The sequence below is a fragment of the Marmota marmota genome, unplaced genomic scaffold (genome assembly GCF_001458135.2).
Source record: "Marmota marmota marmota unplaced genomic scaffold, marMar, whole genome shotgun sequence".
Taxonomy (NCBI): Eukaryota; Metazoa; Chordata; class Mammalia; order Rodentia; family Sciuridae; genus Marmota; species Marmota marmota.
This window is the reverse complement of record NW_025999876.1, coordinates 466,118-490,230: the sequence shown is the minus strand read 5'-3', so window position 1 is coordinate 490,230 and position 24,113 is coordinate 466,118. Positions and strand designations below refer to the sequence as shown.

Here is a 24,113-nt window from a genome sequence, read left to right as displayed (position 1 = left end):
ATGGTTACCACCCGCTTTATCCCACAGTCAAATATGTCCACTGGGGAAGAGCACTTGCCTTCCTCAGGCATGTCGGCTGCCAGGATTTTAGTATGTCCATGAGTGACCCAGTGTCAGGGAGCTAATTTGGGGATTGAGTTGAGGTCAGCCTTCTGATTGTTCCTCCCCCAGGGTTTATTCTGTAATGTCTATGGTGATGCATCATGCCTGATAATGACCAAAGACGGAATGTTCAAGTGTCTGACCTAGAGTGTGTCTCCTGTCAACTCCAAAATTCCCCCCAGTTTCCTGGAATTTGGAAAGCAACCCTGTATCTGTCTTGTGGCCATCTTTAAGTTGTTGTTGCTGTTGTTTTCAGCAGGGTTGAACCCAAGGGCCCAGCCCCAGCCCTTTTTCTGTTTAATCACAGAAAACAGGGTCTGGCTAAGTTGTTCAGGTACATTCTAAGTTGCTGAGGCTGGCTTAGAACCTGAGATCCTCATTCCTCAGAGTCCTGAGCCACTGGGATTGCAGGTGTACACCCCTGAGTCCACTTGTGGCAACACATCATCTCACACAGATATTCCTCTCCAAACATTTTAGTGTCTTCCCTGGCATATGCTTTGCTAACCATTAATTATAACTGACATAGGCTCAATGTCAAGTTACCTAGGAATGCTTATATAACAAAATGATCCAAATTGCTTATGCAATATCACAATCATTATATTAAATTCCAAATTTTAAAAAAACAATTTTGTTTACAAGTACACTAGTAGGAAAAAAGTGGAGAAAAGTGATAATGCATTTATTACTGAATAAAATTTAAAAAAGCTTAAATAAGTGCAATTAATTATCTAAAGCATTTCTTAAAGTGTGCAGACAAGGGAGTACTTGTAATGGGAACCAGTGAGCACCCCAGCAATGGCTAATGCAGGAAGCCTTGATCTGCTGTAACATGATCCTCACAAGCTCCGTCCACACACTGTGTCCATATCTTCAGGTCCTCAGTGCTCCAGTGTTCCCTGCTAGAGTAAAAGGAGTACCCCAGATGAATTCTACACACAATTATATATGCACACAATTATATCTGCGAACTCCACCTTTACACACATTTCCTCTACAACAAAAGCTTACTGAATCTTAATTCATGAGTTTTTCATGAGTTGAGGTGGCCATGTAATTGAAGTTTAAATTTAATGGATAAAGTTGGAAAGACATTGAATTGCAACCACCAGTCCTATTGAGAGGTGTCCATTTGAAACACACTTTTAGATATTTAATTATGTTTCATATTGAAAGGCTGGTGGTAAAGGAGATGAAAAAGAAAATATTGATATAATGATACCATGATATCTCACATATTACATCAAATAATACAAAACCCTCTAAGTTTTGTGGATGTGGTATGGAAATTCTGCAGAATTTGGCAAAAGCATTTACTTTGGGTACTAGTTGTGAATCCAGGAACCAATTTTTTATAGTAATATTAATTATGTCAAAGATATATTTTGGTAAGACAGGTTTTCTGAAATATCAAGTCTCCCCTTATAAGGACTCTATATTTAAGAGTCCTTGGTAGAGCCTTTTTTGTGTTTCTGTTTGTCAGTGCTTTGTAGAATCAAAATTATGCAAGACAAAGACAGCCAATAGTTAGAAATCTTTTGAGTTTTGAACATGAAGGGGTGCTATAGTTGTCAAATGCTTTTTCTACATCTATTGAGATGATCATATTGATGTAATGGATTACATTTATTGATTCCCATATGTTGAACCAATTTTGTATTCCTGGGACAAACCCCATTTCATCGTGGTGCACTATCTTTTTAATATATTTTTTATTTGATTTGCCAGAATTTTATTGAGAATTTTTACATATATGTTATTAGAGATATTGTTCTAAAGTTTTCTTTCCTTGGTGTGTTTTTGTCTGGTTTTGGAATCAGGGTGATATTGGCTTCATAGAATGAGTTTGGAAGTGTTCCCTCTTTTTCTATTTCATAAAATAATTTGAGGAGTATTGGTGTTAATTCTTCTTTGAAGGTCTTGTAGAATTCGGCTAAGAATCTCTCTGGTCCTGGGCTTTTCTAGGTTGGTAGGTTTTTGGTGGTATTTTCTATTTCATTACTTGAAATTGATCTCTTTATATTGTGTGTGACCTCCTCCTTCAGTTTGGGTCGGTCATATGTCTCTAGAAATTTGTTGATTTCTTCTACATTTTCTATTTTATTGGATTATAAATTTTCAAAATAGTTTCTAATTATCTTCTGTATTTCAGACATGTCTGTTGTGATATTTCCTTCTTCATCTTGTATTTTAGTAATTTGAATTTTCTCTCCATTTCTCTTCATTAGCATGGCGAGGGTTTTATCTATTTTTTTTTCAAGGAACCAATTTTTTGTTTTGCCAATTTTTTCAATTGTTTCTTTTGTTTCGATTTCATTGATTTCAGCTACAATTTTAATTATTTCCTATCTTCCTTTGCTTTTGGTGTTGATTAGCTCTTATTTTTCTAGGGATTTGAGGTGTAATGTTAGGTCATTTATTTGTTGACTTTTTATTCTTTTAATTAATGAGCTCAATGCAATAAAATTTTCTTTTAATACTGCCTTCATAGTGTCCCAGAGATTTTGTTATGTTATATCAGTGTTCTCATTTACCTCCAAGAATATTTTAATTTCATCCTTGATTTCTTCTACTATCCATTCATCATTCAATTTTATATTATTTAGTCTCCATTTGTTAAAGAAACTTTTATTTTTTTTACTTTATCATTTATTTCTCATTTAATTCCATTGTGATCTGATAGAATTCAAGGTATTATCTCTGTTATTTTTATTGTTGTTGTTTTGTATTTACTAAGAGTTGCTTTGTGGCATAAGATATGGTCTATTTTAGAGTAGGAGCCATGTGTTGCTGAGAAGAAAGTATATTTGCCTGTTGATGGATGAAATATTCTATATATGTCTGTTAAGTCTAAATTATTGATTGTATTATATAATTTTATAGTTTCTTTATTTAGTTTTTGTTTGGAAGATCTGTCCAGTAGTGAGAGGTGCATTAAAGTCACCCAGTGTTATTGTGTTATGGTCTATTTGATTCTTGAAATTGAGAAGGGTTTGTTTGATGTATGTAGATGCTCCATTGTTTGGGGCATAAATATTTAGAAGTGTTATGTTTTGCTGAAGACATAACACTTCCCTTGACAAGTATGGACTGTCCTTATTTGTCTGTTCTGACTAGATTTGGTTTGAAGTCTACTTTTTCTGAGATGAGAGTGGAAACTCCTAGTTGTTTGTTGCAATCCATATGATGATAAGTTTTTTCCATCCTTTCACTTTCAGCCTGTGGATGTCTTTGCCCATGAGGTGACTCTCTTGAAGACAGCATATTGTTGGTTCTTGCTTTTTAATCCAATCTGCCACTCTATGTCTTTTGATTGCTGAGTTTAGACTGTTAAGATTCAAGGTTATTATTGAGATATGATTTGTTTTCCCTGTAATTTTGACTTATTTCTGGTTTTTAATTTGACTTAGTTTCTCCTTTGGTCGAATATTCCTTTAGTGTAGATCTGCCCTTTATGGGTTTTCACTTCATCCTCATGGAATATTTTGTTGAGAATATTGTATAGTTTATGCTTTCTAGTTGTGAATTCTTTTAATTTTTATTTGTCATGGAAGGTTTTAATTTCATCTTTAAATCTGAAACCTAATTTTGCTGGAAATAAAATTCTTGATTGGCATCTAATATCTTTCAGAGCTTGAAATATATTATTACCGGATGTCCTAGCTTTGAGGGTCTGGGTTGAGAAATCAGTTGAGATTTGAATTGGTTTCCCCCTATATATAATTTTTTTCCCTCTCATGGACTTTAAGATTTTATCTTTATTCTCTGTGTTAATCATTCTCATTATAATGTGTCTTGGTGAGGATCTGCTGTAATTTTGTGTATTTGGGGTCTTGTGAGCTTTTTGTATTTGATTTTCCATTCCATTCTTTAGGTTTGAAAATTTCTGCTACTATATCATTGAAAAGAATGTGCATTCTTTGGTTTGTATTACTGCTTCTTCATCTATTCTGATAACTCTTACTTTTGGTCTTTTCATGTTATCCCATAATTCCTGGATGTCCTGTTCATGGTTTCTTACCATCTTCTCTGCATGGTCAACTCTACACTCAAGATTATATATTTTGTCTTCATTTTCCAAGGTTATGTCTTCCAAATGGTCTAGTCTGTTGGTGATGCTTTCTATTGAGTTTATAATTAGGTTTATTGATTCCTTCATTTCAAGGATTTTTGCCTTTTTTTTTTCACAATCTCTAAGTTTTTATTGAAGTGATCTTTCACCTCCTGTATATGTCCTTTGATTTAACTCCTTATACTATCCTTACATAGGCATTTGCAGGTTCTGGTAAGCAGTGGTGAGAGTGGTTATGAGAAGTTTTCCTAACATGGTACCCAGGTAGGTCATGGGGAATACTGTGAAATAGAGGAATCTCAGATTCTAACCATAAGGAGGACAGAAAAGGACAAATTCAGTTACCCTAGTGAAATTGGCCATTTACTGGAAATTATCATTTTCCTGAGAAGATAAAGAGATAAGAGAGAGAAAGCAAAGAATAATTAATACAATTACTTTACATACTCTTTTCCAGAGTGTTTTCTTATATTTTGCTGTACTTTCCCTGCAGAAGAAAGGTCACTCTTGGTTTTTTGATATGTTTACTCATTTCTGAACAGAGTGTACCTCCTAGTGCAGGTGTGGAGGTCTGCAGCCCAGGGTCTGAATGTTACCTGCAGGACTTGTCCTCAGCTCCCCATCAGGCCTCCCCAGACTTCCTGAGACTCCATGCAGAGCATTTCCAGGGTTGCCCACCTCCTCTCCTGCATGACCACCTGTTTGAAAGATTTTTCCCTTTGGGTACTTCTCTTGGTAGTGCTTAAAATAAGGAAGTGTATGGGAAACAGATTACAAGTAAAAATGCAAAGCATTGCTTGGGTTGTAAGAGACAGGAATTAATCATTTTCTAAATCATATTTTGCTGTATTAGCAATTATGGCTTAGCTCTGTTGATCAGTCACTGAGGAATGCTGAGAGGCACTTATCACATCCTGGCTTTCACAATGTGCTTCCAAAGACTACACCACTCTTTTTTGATATATATTTACCACTGGACACACATCCTCATCACACCTGATATACTTTTAATATAAAATGTAAAAAAAAAATATTAAAAAGGAGGACATAACTTTGATCAGTAAAAGCTGAGATTGATAAATTCAAAAGGTTGAGATTGATGAATTTTAAAAGCTTCAATAAAAACTGTGTAGAGGGGCTGGGGATGTGGCTCAAGCAGTAGCACGCTCTCCTGGCATGCGTGCGGCCCGGGTTCGATCCTCAGCACCACGTACAAAGATGTTGTGTCCACCGATAACTAGAAAATAAATATTAAAAATTCTCTCTCTCTCACTCTCCCTCTCTCTCTTAAAAAAACTGTGTAGAATGTTGCATGTTTTTATTTCCCACAGCTACTGAAAATTATAAATGTATATCATTTGCATCAATGAATTTTCATCTATCTACCTGTCACCTGCAAAATATTTGGCATTCTGACTCCATGTTTCCTTAATCAGAATATATTTCTTTGTCACCTCTCTAATCTGTGCAGAAAATTCTGTACATTTTCTAAGTTTCTGGTAAGTAAAAGAAATTTGAGAAGAAGAATTTCAAACCCATTAGAGGCAGCATGACGTGTGCAAACACTGTGCAGACACTCATCATACTTGAGAGGTATTTCTACTCAAGTACCTGAAATCCTAGCAGACACTACAATGTTTACAAGACTTGTCTGTGCCTGCTATTCAACACAGATTTAACTCTTAATTCCTTCCCTGGGCTAGATGATTCTCTGGATGATATTGCAATTGCTGAGCAAAATGAAAATGAGGTTCAGATGCATTTGGACTCTGCCAAATATTCACTCCTGAGTGTCACCAGTTCTCTACATGGGAGCACAACCTTGTCTCTCCTTGGTGTCTCCCATCAACTGTGTCTGCAGCCAGTATGGATCTGTCCAGCCAGCACAGTGCCATGAGTGATGTGGGAACCTCAGTCATCTCTGCTTTGTGTGAACCTGGTGCCTGGCCAGTGGGAGCAGAGTCCCAGGGAGCCCAGAGCTCAGCCTGCAGAGACAGCAGGAGGCCTGAGCACATCACCATGCAGCAACACCTCCAGAGCCCAGGAGAGAGGACCTGGCCACATGCCAGCATGGACAGTGGATGACCCAGTGGAACTCCTCTGCTGGGCATCACCCTAAGTCGTTATTGAAAATTGAGTAACACTGAGGAGAAACTGATGGTGCCCACTGTGTGTTTTCATCTCTGCCCTCCTTCACCTCAGTGTGAGTTAGGGGTGCTTATGGGGATCTGTTAACACTGAGGGTAGTGGGCAACTCTCACACTCCCCAACATGTAAGTGGGAAACATCTAAGGCTGTCTGAAGTTCAGCAGCAAAATCTCTTACTCTGAGATGAAATCCACATGACACAAAATTAACGTTTGTAACAGTTCACGGTTATCATTCAGTGTTATTTACCACACTTCACAATTGCACAACTTTTGACACTATTGAAGCCAGATTTAAAGTTAGGTAGTCAGTGTAGTTAGATAAATCGGGTCTAATACCGAGTGAAATCTAAAATGGAGGCCATGCTGAGAATGATTCCAGGAAACAACTCATGGAATGTTAATGAAGTCCTGAAAAGGCCCTAGACCAAAGTCCATCCCAAAGAAGTGTTAATGAAGTCCTTCCAGCTCAGACTACTTCTTTGGCCCACCTGTGTCCCACCCCTGGGCCTTCCAACCTACATTCCATCACCAAAACTATAAAAAGCGGAAACAACCGCACTTCCACGGATTCCACCTCTTGGGTCCCCTTCTTCCTCCAGGAGAAGTCTTTTCTGCTGTCCTTTAATAAACTTCTAATTTCTACTCTGACCTTGCCTCGGCGTGCTTCTTTGGTGTTATTCTTCAACATTGGGGAAGCAAGGACTCGTCACCGGCCAACAGCGGTAACATATTGGAGGTCCCAGACTTCTACACCGAGGTAAGTGCACGCACCCCATGTCTATTTGAAGTGCATCTTTCTCTCTTTCTTTCTGGAGGGTAAGGTGGGCACCCGACGGCTACTTAAATGCAATTAGTGCAGCTGCCACTCTTCAAGACTCGGGTGAGAGGTTTCCAGGCCTAGGCAGCTCTCAATCACCTGTTCAATACAGAGCAGGCATGTTGGGTTCTGCCAAAGCCGCTTCCAACCTTTCTGTCTGGGCCCGGAGAGCAATTGGCATGAGTACACAGTGTCCCAGTGTCCCAAATCCCGATCTGCATGGAGGTGGAGGAAGGAGTTTGGAACAACTGTGGAATTCTGGTCTGGGCTACACTCAGATGATTCCTAAGGTTCCTTTCTCTTGAGCCCCCTCCCGACAGCCCTCAGGGGTATCTAGGGTGATTGGTAGATGAATGGCACTGAGGGAAAACCCCAATCACATTTGCCTCCGTATGGGCCATGCAACACTCCCAACCTCGCATCCCTTCCCTCCTGGATGCTCCCCTTCCTTTGTTGGTCAGAAAGAGGTGGAATCCGTGGAAGTGCGGTTGTTTCCCCTTTTTATAGTTTTGGTGATGGAATGTAGGTTGGAAGGCCCAGGGGTGGGACACAGGTGGGCCAAAGAAGTAGTCTGAGCTGGAAGGACTTCATTAACACTTCTTTGGGATGGACTTTGGCCTAGGGCCTTTTCAGGACTTCATTAACATTCCATGAGTTGTTTCCTGGAATCATTCTCAGCATGGCCTCCATTTTAGATTTCACTCTGGTATTAGACCCGATTTATCTAACTACACTGACTACCTAACTTTAAATCTGGCTTCAATCCCCCCTCTAATTTGGGAACTCCTTACTGCTGTAAGGAAGGGGGGCAAAGAGGATCTTTCTGGCTTCTTCAGGCTGAAAAGGGACGGTGTGGGGCAAGCAGTTTGGAGTCCCCCTTTAAAAATCGGGTCTATCGAGTGGTCCATGATAGAAGTCCAATTGAGAAGTAATAGGCTGGAGGGCCATTTGAGTGGTGGGTGGTCTATAAGAGAAACAAGAATTTATTAGTACTGGAACCAGATTGATGCAGCAATAAATGCCACAGCACAGGAATATGCCAATGAGTATGATGACAAAAGACAAAGACTAACAATGTTTTCCACCAGGAAGTACCAAGAACCAGGAGCTAAGATATTGTTTCCATGACAAAGTTGCTGAGGACATGGCTTCTATCTGAGCATGTAAATCTTTAAGGACATTTGTCACATTGCCAGAAATGTCAGGGATGTAAACACAACATTTAACTTTTAGGGTTACAGATGTCCTTTTCCTTAAGATACAGTCTAATAATTTAATGTCATCTGATCTTGCAAAATCCTTTTACTAGTATGACCTCTGTGTCTAATAGAGAAATCTTTAATTCTGTTACTTAGGGCTGGATAACCATACTAGCAAACACTAAGCCTACCTGTGTTGGTTAGAAATAAAGGCCTTAAACTAAAACCTACTCCGGCAGTTCCTTTTGATAGTTATCAGGCATTCCTGTCTGAGAATCTCTTTTTCAGCCTCCAGTTTACTTATTTATGGAATAACTATTATTATCATTTAAAATGCCCAGGAATAGCTCTTTTGGTTTTGACTGTCTTTGCTAAGTGTTTAAGATGAAGCAAGTCAAACTGACTTTTGTTTCTATCTATTGTTAACAGTCAGCTGAATTTCCCTGGGAGTCCTCGGGGAACTTACGGCAGCTTCTCAGTTCTGCTAGTGCCATTTGCGCTAGGATGGGTTCAGGCCTTGCTTGACCATGTGGCTTCCCTTGGAAGCATCAGGGATGTCTCACTTTTCTGATGACCCTCCTCTTCACAGCAAATGCACTGATTGGCTTTCTGTCCTCCACTGGTCTCATTAATCTCCCTGATCGGGAGGTTATGTGGTCCAGAGTTGCAAAGCTCTTTGGAGAAGTCCCCTATTCCCTGATTCAGACTGACTCAGAGGGCAAGAGCCAAATATTGGTTTTCTTGGCCCTTTTAATTTAACTAATTTTAAAACTTAATCTTAAACATCCAGCAAATAAGTTTCAACAGCCTTATATTAAGAGTACTGGGCTTTAATGTCTATCTCTCTCTCCTGTAGGTGATAACTCTTTATCTTAAATTAACCCAGGTTGTGTGTTCTTAAATCAGTACCTCTGCAAAACATTAACAGGCAATTTTTAGATCATTTATAAGAAAACTACAAAATAAAATTATCAAGAGTAAAAACATATTTAGTTCATGTAATAGCTACCTTGAATTTTGGCAGAGTTATACATTATAATCCCCTGTTTGAGATCCTAGTAATCTTGGCAAAAACCAACTTTTGGACACAACTTTAAATGTACTGAAATCTGGCCTACTTCTTCCATAGTCACTTTCACATGTAATGAGATGGGACAGAGAGAAAGCCTTATCTCAGGTAAGGCGGGGTTCTTCATAAATCTTAAGTACTGTAGTTCTGAAACTGATATTTGCTTTTTTAAACAATATTTTAAAAAGCCTACATAAATTGTTGCTCAAGTTCACATGAATATTAGCTAACACAATATAATATCACACCTAAAACATGAATTAAAGAAAAGCTGAAAGCTTTTAACTTTTTGTAGAAAAGTAGTAATGTACTTTTGTGTTTTGCAATAAAACCTTCACACAGATTAGGCTCTCATTAACTTAAAAATACATTTAAATTGTATCTCAGTGTAAAAAGTAACATAGAACTTTACATATCTTATTGATAACAAGTCCAGTTATAGAACACAAATGATATAAATAAATCTCCAACATGTTTTTCTTTTTTAAGCCTAAAATTACCATACAACTTTAGAACACAGCTTGATGTAATGCTTTTTCTAAAGCTCTACCTTACAGACTTGTATACCTGGAAGATATGAACACATTAATAGCACCAATTACATTGATGTTTCAGGTTGTAGGACTGAGAGAAAAGCATGGGATAATTAGTAAAATCTGCCCAGGTTCCCTAAGGTGCATAGGTAACTTTCACTAGTCTGTTTTACCGCCCCAATGTTTAAAATGTGCTGTGTTCTCTTTAAGCTGCTAGAGAGGCATTTTTAGAATCCATTCATCCTGTAATCTCTCTGATAGAAAGCGCTACCTTACAACCAGTAGATATCCCTCACCCTTAGGCAGGCGGTTCCTTTAGTCTACAGAGCAAAGGCAACAAAAGAGCGCATGATTCTCTTTTGCAATGGATTTTTAGTGGCCGGGAGGATAAGCAGTAATGCCCTTAAGTCTGAATCCTCCCAGGGTCTCTGGCACAGGGCAAACTGAGACACTAGCACTTTGCCAAAGGGGACCAGAAACCCTCTTGGCAAAGCAAGGTGAGAGACAGGTTTTCTGGACCATTTAGGAAGCTCAAGCTTAGGGAGATGAACAGTTTTCTCTGGTGCAGGTGCCTGAGTCCTGTTTTTTTTTCTCTTCTCACTCAGATGGGAGCTTCACTCTCCAATATGCCAGGTACACCACTTACCTGCATATTGAAAAATTGGAATAGATTTGACCCTCAGACGCTCAAGAAAAAGCACCTCATTTTCTTCTGCCACCAGGCCTGGCCTCAATACCTACTCCCTGATGGAGAAACCTGGCCACCAGAGGGAAGTATCAATTTTAATACAATTTTACAGCTTGATAAATTTTGCAAAAAGGAAGGGAAATGGTGTGAGGTGCTGTATGTTCAGGTTTTCTTTGCTCTAAGGGAAAATCCTAAATTATTCCAACAATGTAAAGTAGACTTAGCCATGATATCTGCCATGAAGAGAGAAAATCTTGGGGACTTACCTACTGAGGAGAAAGAATCAGGAGAACCCATAAAATCTCCATCTCCTGTTGGTGCACAACAACAGCCTTCCTGTCCTCCATATCCTGACCTCCCTACATCTGCCCCAACAGGCAAACCAAATATACTACCTCTCCAGGAGATGCCAGGAGGAGAATTTGGGCCAAAGTACATACCCCCTCTCCCTTCAAGACCTAAGGCAGATAAAAACTGACTTGGGGAGATTTTCAGAGGACCCAGATAAATATATTGAGGTATTTCGAAACTTATGCCAGGTATTTGACCTCACCTGGAAAGATATTATGCTATTACTCAACCAGACCTTGACTTTCAATGAGAAAGAAGCAACTCTGAGAGCAGCTGAGGAATTTGGGGATGAACTACACCTCGCTCCTTCCCCAGCAGAACAGACTAGGAGCAAACCTAATTACCCATCTGGAGCACAGGCAGTTCCCAGAAATGATCCTGAGTGGGACCCAAATGACTAGCAAGATGCTTGGAAAATTAGCCATTTCCAAGTGTTGATCCTTGAGGCCCTTAGGAGAATCAAGCAAAAGCCCATTAACTATTCTAAGATTTCAGAAATTATTCAGAGATCCTGCCGCAGTCTGGTTGGGCACACAATCACGAGCCACCACACAGCTTGTAGATTCAAACAGCAACTCTTTATTCCTGAACTCACACCAGCCGTCTACAAACACGTTCTGGGGAAATCCACGTTCTCTGCCCAAATCCACCTCCACTGGGCTTCTATCTCCCAAAATATACTGTCTGAATCCTGTGAGAACTCAAGGGGAACTCAGGCAGCAGGATACGCCCTATTCCCAGCAGGAATAATCTTAAACCTGGAACGCCCTAAACTGGAATGCCCTAAACCCAATTATCCTAAACCAGGAACACCCTAATCCGCCCTGGTCCTTGAGCAAGGTCACCTACATTCAATGTCACTGCAAAATGTCCTATTTCCACGAGTCCTTCCACTAAGCAACATGGGGTACGCTGGCAAGGAAATTGTCATACCTACTTGGCTAATGGCTCCCAGCAAGACCCCAAGAAAGCCCTGCTATTTTCATGGAGAAACTCAGAGAGGCAATGAGAAAACACACCACTGTGGATCCTGAATCCACAGAGGGCCAATTACTTTTAAAGGACAAATTTATCACTCAGTCAGCCCCAGACATCCGGAGGAAGTTACAAAAATTGGCATATGGCCCTGATCAATCTTTAGATAACATCTTCCGACTTGCTACTTCGGTTTTTTATAATAGAGATATAGAGGGGAAAAAGGAGAAAGAGCTCAGAGACAGAAAAAGAACTGAAGCTCTTAGAGGAGTAAGCTCCCAGGGTGAAGGAGGAAGATGAAATGCTCCTCAACCCACAAAAGGGACTTGTTTTCATTGAGGAGAAGAAGGACATTTCAAACAGGATTGTCCAAAAGTCAAGCATCCACCTCAAAGGCCCTGCCCTAAATGTCAAGGAAATCACTGGAAGAGTGACTGTCCTCAGAGGCATAGGCCCTTGAAGCCAGACTCCTCCACACAGGCCTGATGGGGCCCGGCTCTATTCTGGCTCCCATAACTCCTATCACCGCATGTGAGCCCCGGGCATGCTTCTCCGTAGGGAGCCGAAAGGTCAACTTCATCTTAGATACTGGCACCAGTTATTCTGTGCTCAACTCTTATCCCGGACCCCTTTCCTCTAATACTGTAACCTTACAAGGGGTGCATGGATGGCCTATTACCAGAAGGTTTACTCCCCCACTGAGTTGTGAGTGGGACGGGGTGATGTTTTCTCATGCATTTCTGATAATCCCAGAATGTCCTACCCCTTTATTGGGAAGGGACTTACTTTCAAAACTTCAGACATCCATTACAATGAATTTAGGACTGAGAGGACCGTTATGTTTGCCTTTATTAGAATGTGATATAAACCCTGAAGTGTGGGCTACTGAAGGCAAAATTGGAAGGGCAAAAATTGCAGTTCCAATCAAAATAGTCTTAAAGGACCCTTCTGTCTTTCCACATCAGAGACAATATTCCCTATGCCCAGAGGCAAAAAAGGGCTTATTGAAGATCATTCAGAACCTCAAAAGACAGAAACTTTTAGTGCCCTGCAATAGCCCATGTAACACACGCATTTTAGGAATTCAAAAACCCAATGGGGAATGGTGACTAGTTCAGGACCTGAGAATAATTAATGAAGCAGTTGTTCCTCTCCACCCTATGGTTCCTAATCCATACACTCTGTTATCTGAGATTCCAGCAGCCGCTGCTTGGTTTACAGTGTTAGATTTAAAGGATGCCTTTTTTTGTATACCCTTAGACTCCCAATCACAATATCTGTTTGCCTTTGAAGAACCAGATAGTGGATCTCAACTAACTTGGACTGTATTACTCCAAGGTTTTAGAGACAGTCCTCATTTGTTTGGCCAAACCCTAGCTAAGGATTTAACAGAGTTCAGAGATAAGACATCTCTGACTGTCCTACAATATGTAGATGACATACTTTTGTGTGCCACTACTGAAAAGGAATGTCAAAAGGCTACTAAAGAGCTTTTAAACTTCTTAGCTGATAAGGGTTATAAAGTTTCAAAGAAAAAAGCTCAATTATGCTAAGAATAAGTTCAATATTTAGGATTACAGCTGTCTCAAGGAACTTGCAAGCTAAGACCAGAAAGAATAGGACAATATCCTCTACCTCAAATCATAAGACAACTTAGAGGCTTCCTAGGGATAACTGGATACTGTAGGCTTTGGATCCCTGGATATGGGGAAATAGCTAAACCTCTCTATAGCCTCCTCAAAGAGACACTATGCCAAGGAATGACTTCCCTCATATGGGAACCAGAACAAATTAAAGCCTTTAAGGCATTGAAAGGGGCCTTACTCCAAGCCCCTGCCCTCAGCATACCCACTGAACAAAAATTCAACCTATTTGTTACTGAAAGAGGAGGAATAGCCCTAGGAGTGGTCACACAAAAGAAAGGACCAGTTTAACAGCCAGTAGCTTATCTATCTCAGTAAGGAGCTTGATCTAGTGTCTCAAGAATGGCCTCATTGTTTGAGGGTAGTAGCAGCTGTGGCCTTGATAGTCCCTGAGGCAATTAAAATCACCCTGGGAAGAGACTTTATAGTCTACACCTCCCATGATCTCTCAGGAATTTTAAATACAAAAGGTGAACTATGGCTCTCAGATAATCAATCACCTTCTAAAATATCAAACCCTACTTTTAGAAGGACCTATAACTCAAATAAGGACTTGTTCTAATTTAAACCCAGCTACCTTCCTCCCAGAGAAATCCTGAACATAACTGCCAACAAGTCCTAGCTATAAATTACTCAGCTCAAAAGAATCTTCAAAACCTTCCTCTATCCAATCCAGACCTCACCATGTTCACAGATGGGAGTTCCTTTATGGAATATGGAGAATGCAAAGCTGGATATGCTGTGGTGACCTTACATGACACCATAGAGGCACAATCTTTGCCCCTAGGCACAGGCTCACAACTAGTTGAATTGATAGCCCTAACAAGAGCATTGGAAATAGGGAAACAACAGAGAATTAATATTTATACTGACTCTAAATATGCCTACCTAATCCTGCATGCACATGCAGCAATTTGGAAGGAAAGAGGATTTCAAATGACTGGGGGAACGTCTATTTAAGAACTATGAGCAAATCTTAAGAATGCTAGAGGCTGTCCATTTACCCAAAGAGGTAGCAGTAATTCATTGCCAAGGACATCAGAAAGGGATAGATGAGATAGCAGATGGGAACAGACTAGCAGACCAACAAGCCAAAGAGGCTGCTAAGGGAAATTCACAGATAACTACATTAGCCCCTTTGATATGGACAGGCCCTCCCCCAGAGATAAGACCTCAGTACACCCAGGAGGAAACTAAAAAGGCACTATCCAAAGGAGGTATTCTTTTACCCTCTGGGTGGATTCAAATGGAAGATGACAAACTTTATTTACCTGCTAATTCCCAGTGGAAGATTTTACATACCTTACATCAATCTTTCCACCTAGGAGAAGAAAATACTCTCAAATCAACCCGAGAGATATTTGAAGGAAAGGATCTTTCAAAGACTATCCACCAAATAGTCAAAGCCTGTGACACATGCCAAAGAAATAATCCACTTAATTCTGCCAAAAAGCCCCCAGGATTACAAAGGAAGGGACAGTTCCCTGGGGAAGACTGGCAACTTGATTTTACCCATATGCCTAAGAGTAATGGATTTCAATATTTATTAGTTATGATAGACACTTTTACTGGATGGACTGAAGCCTACCCCTCCCAAACTGAACAAGCAGGAGAGGTAGTCAAGGCATTATTACAGGAAATAATCCGATGATTTGGGTTGCCTTGAAGTTTGCAGAGTGACAATGGAGCAGCCTTTAAGGCAGCTGTCATTCAGGGGATAGCCAAAGCCTTAGGCATCAAATATCATCTCCATTGTGCATGGAGACCTCAATGCTAAGGAAAGGTAGAAAAAACTAATGATATTTTAAAAAGACATCTAAGGAAACTCACTCAAGAAACCCACTACCCATGGCTTCCTTTAGCATTGCTCAGAATCTGGAACACCCCCAAAACATTAGGGTTCAGCCCATTTGAGCTCTTACACAGGAGACCATTCCTAAGAAATGATATCCTTAAAGACCAAGAAACTGCAGATCTAGTGATTCATATCACAAAGTTGACCAAATTTCAATCTGAAACTCACAAATATCCTATATCTGAGCCAGTTACTTTTCCACCTCTATATGAGCCTGGAGATCTAGTTATGATTAAGACCATACCTTCAAACTCTCCAAACCTAGACCCTATTTGGAAAGAACCTTTTTCTGTAATCTTATCCACCCCTTCTGCAGTAAATGTGCTTTGACAGGAGAATTGGATCCACCACTCTCAGATCAAAGCCTGCCACTCTGAGCCAATACCCAAAGAGACTTCTTCTTCCCAAGAAACTGAGGAACAATACTCCTGCACTCCAGTAGAGAACCTAAGATATCTCTTCTGCAGAGAAAATGGTGATCTGTAAACTTTTCCTTCTCTCTTTCTTTGCTACCATAAATAGATCAACTGAGGCTAACTCTTTTCTAATGTGGGCTCAACAATATGCCACTAGGTTACAGAAAGATAATTGCTGGATATGTGGACTATTACCCATTTCCAGCACTTCTGGACTACCTTGGTGGGTATCTCCCTTACAAGGAAATGACTGGATAAATTTACAATCCTTAATGTTACAACAAAAGAAAGAAAGACCCTATTTATTAAATGCCTCTCGTGCAGATGTTAATTTATGGCCTATAAATGAAACTTTATCACAACCTGGTCATGGAAAGATTTTCATTTTAAATCAGACCAACCTTCAGACTTCCACCACTGTTAAATCCAATATAGGCCCATCTAATTCTCTCCTTCCACAACCTGCACCATCAATATGTCACAGATATAAATTATCTGTCAGATTTGGGATGGAGATTTATGGCTCACTCCCACTATTGGGCATTTAAACTAAAAAGCCACAATCTATTGGGAACGACAAAACCATACCTATGACACATGGCCTAATGCTACTCGAGAATTAGGATGGACCCCAGAGTCACAATGCCAACAAATTATAGTTTTACAAGCCAATGATTGGTTTGGAACAAATTGGCTCTCTAGACCTAAAACTATTTGGCCAGCACCCAATGGGACTCAGTGGATATCTGGAACTAACCTATGGCCCTGGCTTCCCCCAGGCTGGATAGGAAGATGTACTATTGGGTACCCCTGAATGCAGGGGAGATGAACCCCAAATATAACACAGCCAGTAAACCTCCCCAATCTCAAACACAGATGGGGATGATCTGTGTTTCATTGGTATGATTATCTAGCTTCTCTGTTTATCCCACAAATTGGTTTAGAAGATGTAATGTGGCATGTAGAGACTTTAAACAATTATACTCAAACTGCCCTCCATGATGTTGAGGAGAGTATCTCTCTCCTTAATACTGAAATAACACTTATGAGGAAGGCCATCTTACAAAACCGGATGGCTTTAGATGTCCTCACTGCAGCTCAAGGTGGTACTGGTGCCATTATTAAAACTGAATGTTGTGTTTACATCCTTGACAATTCTGGCAATGTGACAAATATCCTTAAAGATTTACATGCTCAGATAGAAGCCATGTTCTCACCAACCTTGTCATGGGTCTCCTGGTTCTCTGATACTTCCTGGTGGAAGACATTGTTAGTCTCTGTCTTTGTCATCATACTCATTGGCATATTCCTGTGCTGTGGCATTTATTGCTGCATCAATATGGTTCCAGTACTAATGAATTCTTGTTTCTCTTATAGACCACCCATCACTCAAATGGCCTTCCAGCCTATTACTTCTCAATTGGACTTCTATCATGGACCACTCGATAGACCCGATTTTTAAAAGGGGACTCCAAACTGCTTGCCCAACACCGTCCCCTTTCAGCCTGGAGAAGCCAGAACGATCTTCACCCCCTTTCCTTACAGCAGTAAGGAGTTCCCAAAATTAGAGGGGGGAATGAAGCCAGGTTTAAAGTTAGGTAGTCAATGTAGTTAGGTAAATCAGGTCTAATATCGAGTAAGATCTAAAATGGAGGTATGTTGAGAATGAATTCTGGGAAAAGTTGAACAACTCTTGGAATGTTAATGAAGTCCTGGAAAAGCCCAGGACAAGAGCCCATCCCAAAGAAGTGTTAATGAACAGCCCCCAGCAAACTTGAAGATGCTGACTCAGAAGTCCTTCCTGCTCAGATTACTTCTTTGGCCCACCTGGGGCCTTTCCACCTACACTCCATCACTGAAAACTATAAAAAGTGGAACACATTCGCCCTTCAACCTATTCCATCTCTTGGGTCCCCTTCTTCCTCTGGGATAAGTTTTTTCTGCTGTCCTTTAATAAACTTCTACTTTCCACTCTGACCTTGCCTCGGCGTGCTTCTCTGGTGTTATTCTTCAACATTGGGGAAGCAAGAACTCATCACTGGTCAACAGTGGTAACATTATTATATGTATATGGCAGAAATATTTTAATCAGCATATCCATTTGTGGACATATCCTTCTTCTTTCTCTTAACATAATGTGACTGATTTATTGGTTCTCATATGTTTTGCTATCCTTGATATTTCTGATTCACATTCTGCATTTTCTATGATGATGTTGAATAATTGTGTCAATCAGCTTTGCATTGTGGTGACCAAAATGCCTTCATAAAAAAAAAAACAAAGAAAAAAAACCCACAATAAACAAATACCACGTATGATGAGCCAAAGCATATTTCAGCTCATGGGTTCAGAGTTTTATTCCATAATTGGCCAATTCCATGGCTTTGTGCCCATGGTGAGGGCATGTTGGGGAAGGACACAGCAGATGGAAGCTGCTCAATTTATGGCTTCATGGAAGTAAAGACAGGGAAAGGGAAAGGTGATGCAGGAAGATGAATAGTTCCAGGGCTAACCCCAGTGTCCTATCTCCTCCAGCAATGTTCCCACATATCTGAAGCTACTACACAGTCACATTATGCAAACCAGAATAGACTAAATAGCTTGTAGCTCTCACCACCCATTATTTGACCTTTGAAATTTCCTGCCTCAACTCCGGAACATTTGTGAAACACCCTCACATTCCACCCATAACATTCACTGCTGGTCCTTTAATCTCATGTCCATTTCACAACACAAAATCAACTTAGTCCATCTCCAAGGGTCAATTACAGTGCTGCTCCAAATTCCAAGTCCACAATCTCACCTGAAACTGAAGGCAAATTCAAAGGGCTTATGTTATGCTCGAATTCGGGACCCCCAAAAAACCACCAGAGACCAAGATCGATGTAAGCAGCGAAGAGGTGTTTATTGCAAGCTAGCTTGTGCACACAGCAACTGGTGACACTGAGAGGCCCCAAGCCCAGAGTATGTGCTGAACTACATGGTTTCCCAACACCCCACCATAAACTACTGGGGGTCATCTGGCATCCCAGGTATTTCCCTGTCTCATGCTGATTGGTGGCTGCTAGGGGGTTGCTATGGGTTCCCACCTAGCCTGACTGAATCAGAAACCTGGCACAGCAGATCTCTCCTGTTATTTGTAGATAAAAAATCAGCAGGGTGGGTATTGGCCTAGGGGTGCTCTGCAGATCTTTCCAAGGTTGTGCCCCCTTCCTTGGACAGGCTTTGCTCTCAGGTAGAGGCTGGCTTTTCACTTGAAAATTCCTGCCTTTTTAAAATTCCCAGTTGCAGAGCCCAAGGGCTCTCTTTGGCTTTGACCATCTTTTCAGATAGCAGTTTTTCTTGGCTGAGAGTTCTTTGTACTGCATCTGTTAATTTCTGGGTATTATTCCAACTTTGGCTTCACCTTCACAACTTCACTTATTACCCTGTTAGGGGCAGCCTGTAGGACCTCATGCCCTGTTATAGTTTGCCTGGCTTCTCAGACACTCTTTTGAAATGATGGTGGAAGCCTCCAGAACATTTTACCTTGAGCACCCTGCATTCCTGCAGAGCAAGCACCACACAAATGATGATAAAGCCTGCTGCCAGATCACACCATTGTTGGGTCCCTGAAATTACTACCAAGGTGGTCTCTGATATTTTCCTTGCTGAGCATGGAAAGATAATTTCCTGGGCCCCCTGTGCAAGCAGGGTGCCCCTAAGACACTTCTCAAGGGAATTTTCCCTTATATATCTTTGAGTCTGCAAGGTGTGTGGTCTTGCAAATTCCTTACATTCCTTCAGTTTCTTTCCTAGTCTCCTTGTGAAATATTAACCATCTGTAAGGGACTGCCATCTCTTTACAACTACACCTTCCTTGGCATTAGTTTTTAAATGACCACTTTAAAATTCTGATCAAATCTGGTATCTAACTTTATTAATATAAACAAATTCTTCCTCAAAATGCTATATGTCTATAGTATTGATATAAACATTATAAAGCCTTTATAAAACTTGGAAAAGTCTATTGCTTTTGGCAAAATATTCTCAGTCTTGGATACTACCTTAAAACACTCTTTAAATTAAGTCACTATGTCTTTTTGGTAGCTAAACTCTCAAAAGATTTCTAACTATTGCCTGTGCTAAGTCTTTGTCTTCCATAGTTTTGATTCTATAAAGCACTGACAAACAGAAACACAAGAAAAGGCTCTACCAAGGACTCCTAAATATAGTGTCCTTATAAGGGGAGATCTGATATTTCAGAAAACATGGCTTACAAAAATATATCTTTGACATAATTAATATTACTATAAAAAAATTGTTTCCTGGATTCACAACTTGTATCCAAAGTAAATGCTTTTGCCAAATTCTGCAGAATTTCCGTACCACATCCACACACTTAGAGTGTTTTGCATTATTTGATATAAGATGTGAGATATCATGGAATCCTTATATCAATATTTCCTTTTTTCATCTCCTTTACCATCAGCCTTTCAATATAAAACATAATTAAATGCCCAAAGGTGTGTATCAAATGGACACCACTCAATAGGACTGGTGGTTGCGATTCAGTTAGATTTGTTGCTGAGAAAATGCATGTAAAGATGGAGTTGGCAGAATTCATCTTGGGTTCCCTGGAGGTCCTTCTGTTCTAGAAGAGAACATTGGAGCAGTGAGAACCAGAAGCTCTGGGACACAGTGTGTGGGTGGAGCTTGTGTTCTGGTTGGATATGTTACAGCAGATCAAGATTACCTGCATCAGCCAGTGGTGGGCATTTCACTGGTCCCTATTTCAAGTATTCCCTTGTTGGCAGACTTTAAGTAATGCCTTAGATAATTAATCACACATATTGAAGATTTTTTATTTTCCTTGGTAATAAATACACTTATGCTTTTATCCACTTTTATCCTAATAGTGTAGTGGTGAACAAAATTGTTTTTTAAAATTTGGAATTTAATATATTGATTGTGATATTGCATAAACAATTTTTCTCATTTTGTTATATAAGCATTCCTAGGTAACTTGACATTGAGCCTATGTCAGTTATAATTAATGATTAGCAAAACATATGCCAGGGAGGACACTAAAATGTTTGGAGAGGAATATCTGTGTGAGATGATGTGTTGCCATAAGTGGGCTCAGGGGTGTACACCTGCAATCCCAGTGGCTCAGGACTCTGAGGAATGAGAATCTTAGGTTCTAAGCCAGCCTCAGCAACTTAGAATGTACCTGAACAACTTAGCCAGACCCTGTTTTCTGTGATTAAACAGAAAAAGGGCTGGGGCTGGGCCTGTGGGTTCAACCCTGCTGAAAACAACAGCAGAAACAACATAAAGACAGCCACAAGACAGAGACAGGGTTGCTTTCCAAATTCCAGGAAACTGGGAAGAATTTTGGAGTCGATGGAAGACACACTCTTTGGTCAGACACTTACATTCCATCTTTGGTCATTTCAGGCAGAACACATCCCCATAGACATTACAGAAGTAAACATTGGGGGAGGAATGATCAGAAGGCTGACCTCAACTCAACCCCCAAATTAGCTCCCTGACATTGGGTCACTCGTGGACATACTAAAATCCTGGCAGCCGATGTTCCCGAGGAAGGCAGGTGCTCTTCCCCAGAGGACATATTTGACTGTGGGACAAAGCGGGTGGTAACCATCACTCTCTGTTTACTTCACGGACAAAGAGTGGTTTCCTTTTTCATATTCCAGATGGAGAGAAATATTATTGTGATGATCTCTAAGTATTTGGTAAAATGTTCTTTAGGATTTAACTTTTGTTTATTTTCATATTAAACTGACACAATTATTTATCACAGTGCTTAAAATATGCTTTCCATTTCTCTCTGCAAGAGCAGACTATTTGACTATGTGTTATCTCCATGTTTTATTTGTAAAGCTTTCCTCTGTGACAGCAACTGAAACAGGTACTGTTTATATATAATGAAACTTTAATGTATATATTTACAAATGATTTCAGAAAACACAGTGAATTATGTTTATATTTTAAATGCATTAATAAAATTACACATTTCATGAAGGATCCATGGAAATGATATGTTAAATCATAAAAAATGAATTTATGAAATAACGTAGCTTATAATAAGTTGACTTTAGGGTAGGCAGTGTAACCTGTAAAGCCCACATAGGAGATCCCTTAATCTCATTGAACTCCACTCAGTGATATTAGGATAGCACATCTTTATCATTTCCCCGAGAACAACTGTGTCCCATTACTCTCCCCACAGCGTCCTTGACCTGTTTGTTCCTGAGACTGTAGATGAGAGGATTCAGGAAGGGAGGAACCATTGTATAGAAGGCAGAGAGAACCATGTCCTGGAGTGTGTCAGAGGTTGCTGAGGACCTCAGGTACACACCTGAGCCAGAACTGAGGAATAGGGAAAACACGAGGATGTGAGGGGTGCAGGTGGAGAAGGCCTTCCCTGGGGCTCTGGTGGGAAATTTCAGCACAGCAGAAAATATGCGAAAATATGACATGATTATTATACCAAAGGATCCCCCACCAACTTCCACAGCAGAGACAAGAAGGAGGACCTTGTTGCTGGTGGTGTCAGAGCAGGAGAGCCTCAGCAGAGAGGGGATGTCACAGAAGAACTGGTGGACCACGTTTGACTGGCAGAAGGACAGACGGAATGTGTTCCCAGTGTGCACACCTGCATACAGCAGACCACTGAGCAGGGAAGCCAGGGTCATGCGGACACAAATCTGAGGGTTCATGATGAGGGGGTACTGGAGGGGCTGGCAGATGGCCACATAGCGGTCCCAGGCCATGATGGTGAGAAACAGAAATTCAACACATGCACAGAAAATGACCAAGAAGATCTGGGTTGCACAGCCAGCCACTGAAATGACCCTGTTGCCAGTGAGACAGTTGACACAGGCATTGGGGACAGTGATGGAAATGTAGCACATGTCCAAGATGGACAGGTTCCTGAGGAAGAAGTACATGGGTGTGTGCAGGTTCTGGTCAGCAGTGGTGACAGTGATGATGAGAAGGTTTCCTAACAAGGTGCCCAGGTAGGTCATTGGGAATACTGTGAAATAGAGGAAACTCAGATCCCAGCCATCAGGAGAGCCCAAGAGGAGAAATTCAGTTACCATGGTGACATTGGCCATTTGCTGGAAATTCTGATTGGGAAGATAAAAAGAGAAGAGAGAGGAAGAAAAAAAAAAAAAAAGAACAGCGTCTGGGTGTGACCTACAGGCCTTGTCCTAAGCTCCCCATCAGACTTCCCTAACCTAATGAGACACCCATGTGGAGCATTTCCAGGGGTTTTCCCCTCTTCTCCTGCATGACCATCTGCCTGACAGTGCATTCTTTTATATTCTCAGATTTATTTACCTTTAATTTATTCCACAAATATAATTTTCACATTATTGTGCCATTGTATTCACCCTTAATAATGCAAATAATAATTACTTTCTACTTTTTTTTAATATATAGGAAACTATTCATAATGGTGGAGAATATATCTCCATGAACACGAAAAAATTGGGCTCTTTTGGAGAGAGTCTCAAGAATTCACTTTCCCACCCTGGCTCACAGGTCCAGTGTTGTGAAAACTGAGGTGACCTGACTGCACTTGGACTTGCCTGCAGTCTCCCACTCTCACTGCTGCTCCCCAGGACATGCATGGTGCTGTGTTATGGCCACAGGACCTCAGCCAGACCAGTCCCAGCCCCCACTGAGGCTCTTTCCTCTCCAACTGAGCAGCATAAGGACTTTTCAACTTCTAGGCTCCAGCCCAGCTGGCATTGACTTAAACTTCTACTTTTACTTTGTTCTATTTTTATTTCATGTTCAGCACCATGAAGTTGAAGCTTCTTTTGTCCAACACATAATTTGCCTTAGTCTTGGTGACACCTTCTATTATATTGATTTCTTATCCACATCATAATCCCACAAACTGAAAATGGCTGTAAACCCTAAAAGGAAGGTTTTGCTCATAGTTTCAACACTTCTGCAGCAGTTCAGACCAGTTCACTCCTTAGTCACCTGCATCTTCATCTTTTCAGCCCTCTGCAAACCGGGGTCCTCCTCAGCCCCTTGCCAGGTTAGCCATACATGCTCTTAGAAAAAAGACCTTCCTTCTCATCCTGCCTGAGCTCCTCTGGAAGTCTGTGTGTCTTCCAGGGCAATAGGTGAGTGGTCAGACTCAGGTAGGTTGCTGTTAATTTGGTGTTGAGTGTGAAGTTCAATGGGTCAGTCTACCTGCAATATGTTCCTCCTGA

General features: G+C 40.6%; 1 protein-coding gene across 1 annotated transcript; it reads right to left on the bottom strand.

Annotated features, from left to right (window-relative positions):
• Positions 1–22,046: 22,046 nt before the first annotated feature.
• LOC107160691 (olfactory receptor 14C36-like) lies at positions 22,047–22,997 on the bottom strand. The gene has a single exon (XM_015507332.1). The coding sequence runs from the start codon at positions 22,995–22,997 to the stop codon at positions 22,047–22,049; it is 951 nt and encodes a 316-aa protein (XP_015362818.1).
• Between the last annotated feature and the right edge of the window lie 1,116 nt (positions 22,998–24,113).

Excerpts from the sequence above, each read along its gene's own strand:
- LOC107160691 (XM_015507332.1), bottom strand. The coding sequence starts at position 22,997 with ATGGCCAATGTCACCATGGTAACTGAATTTCTCCTCTTGGGCTCTCCT.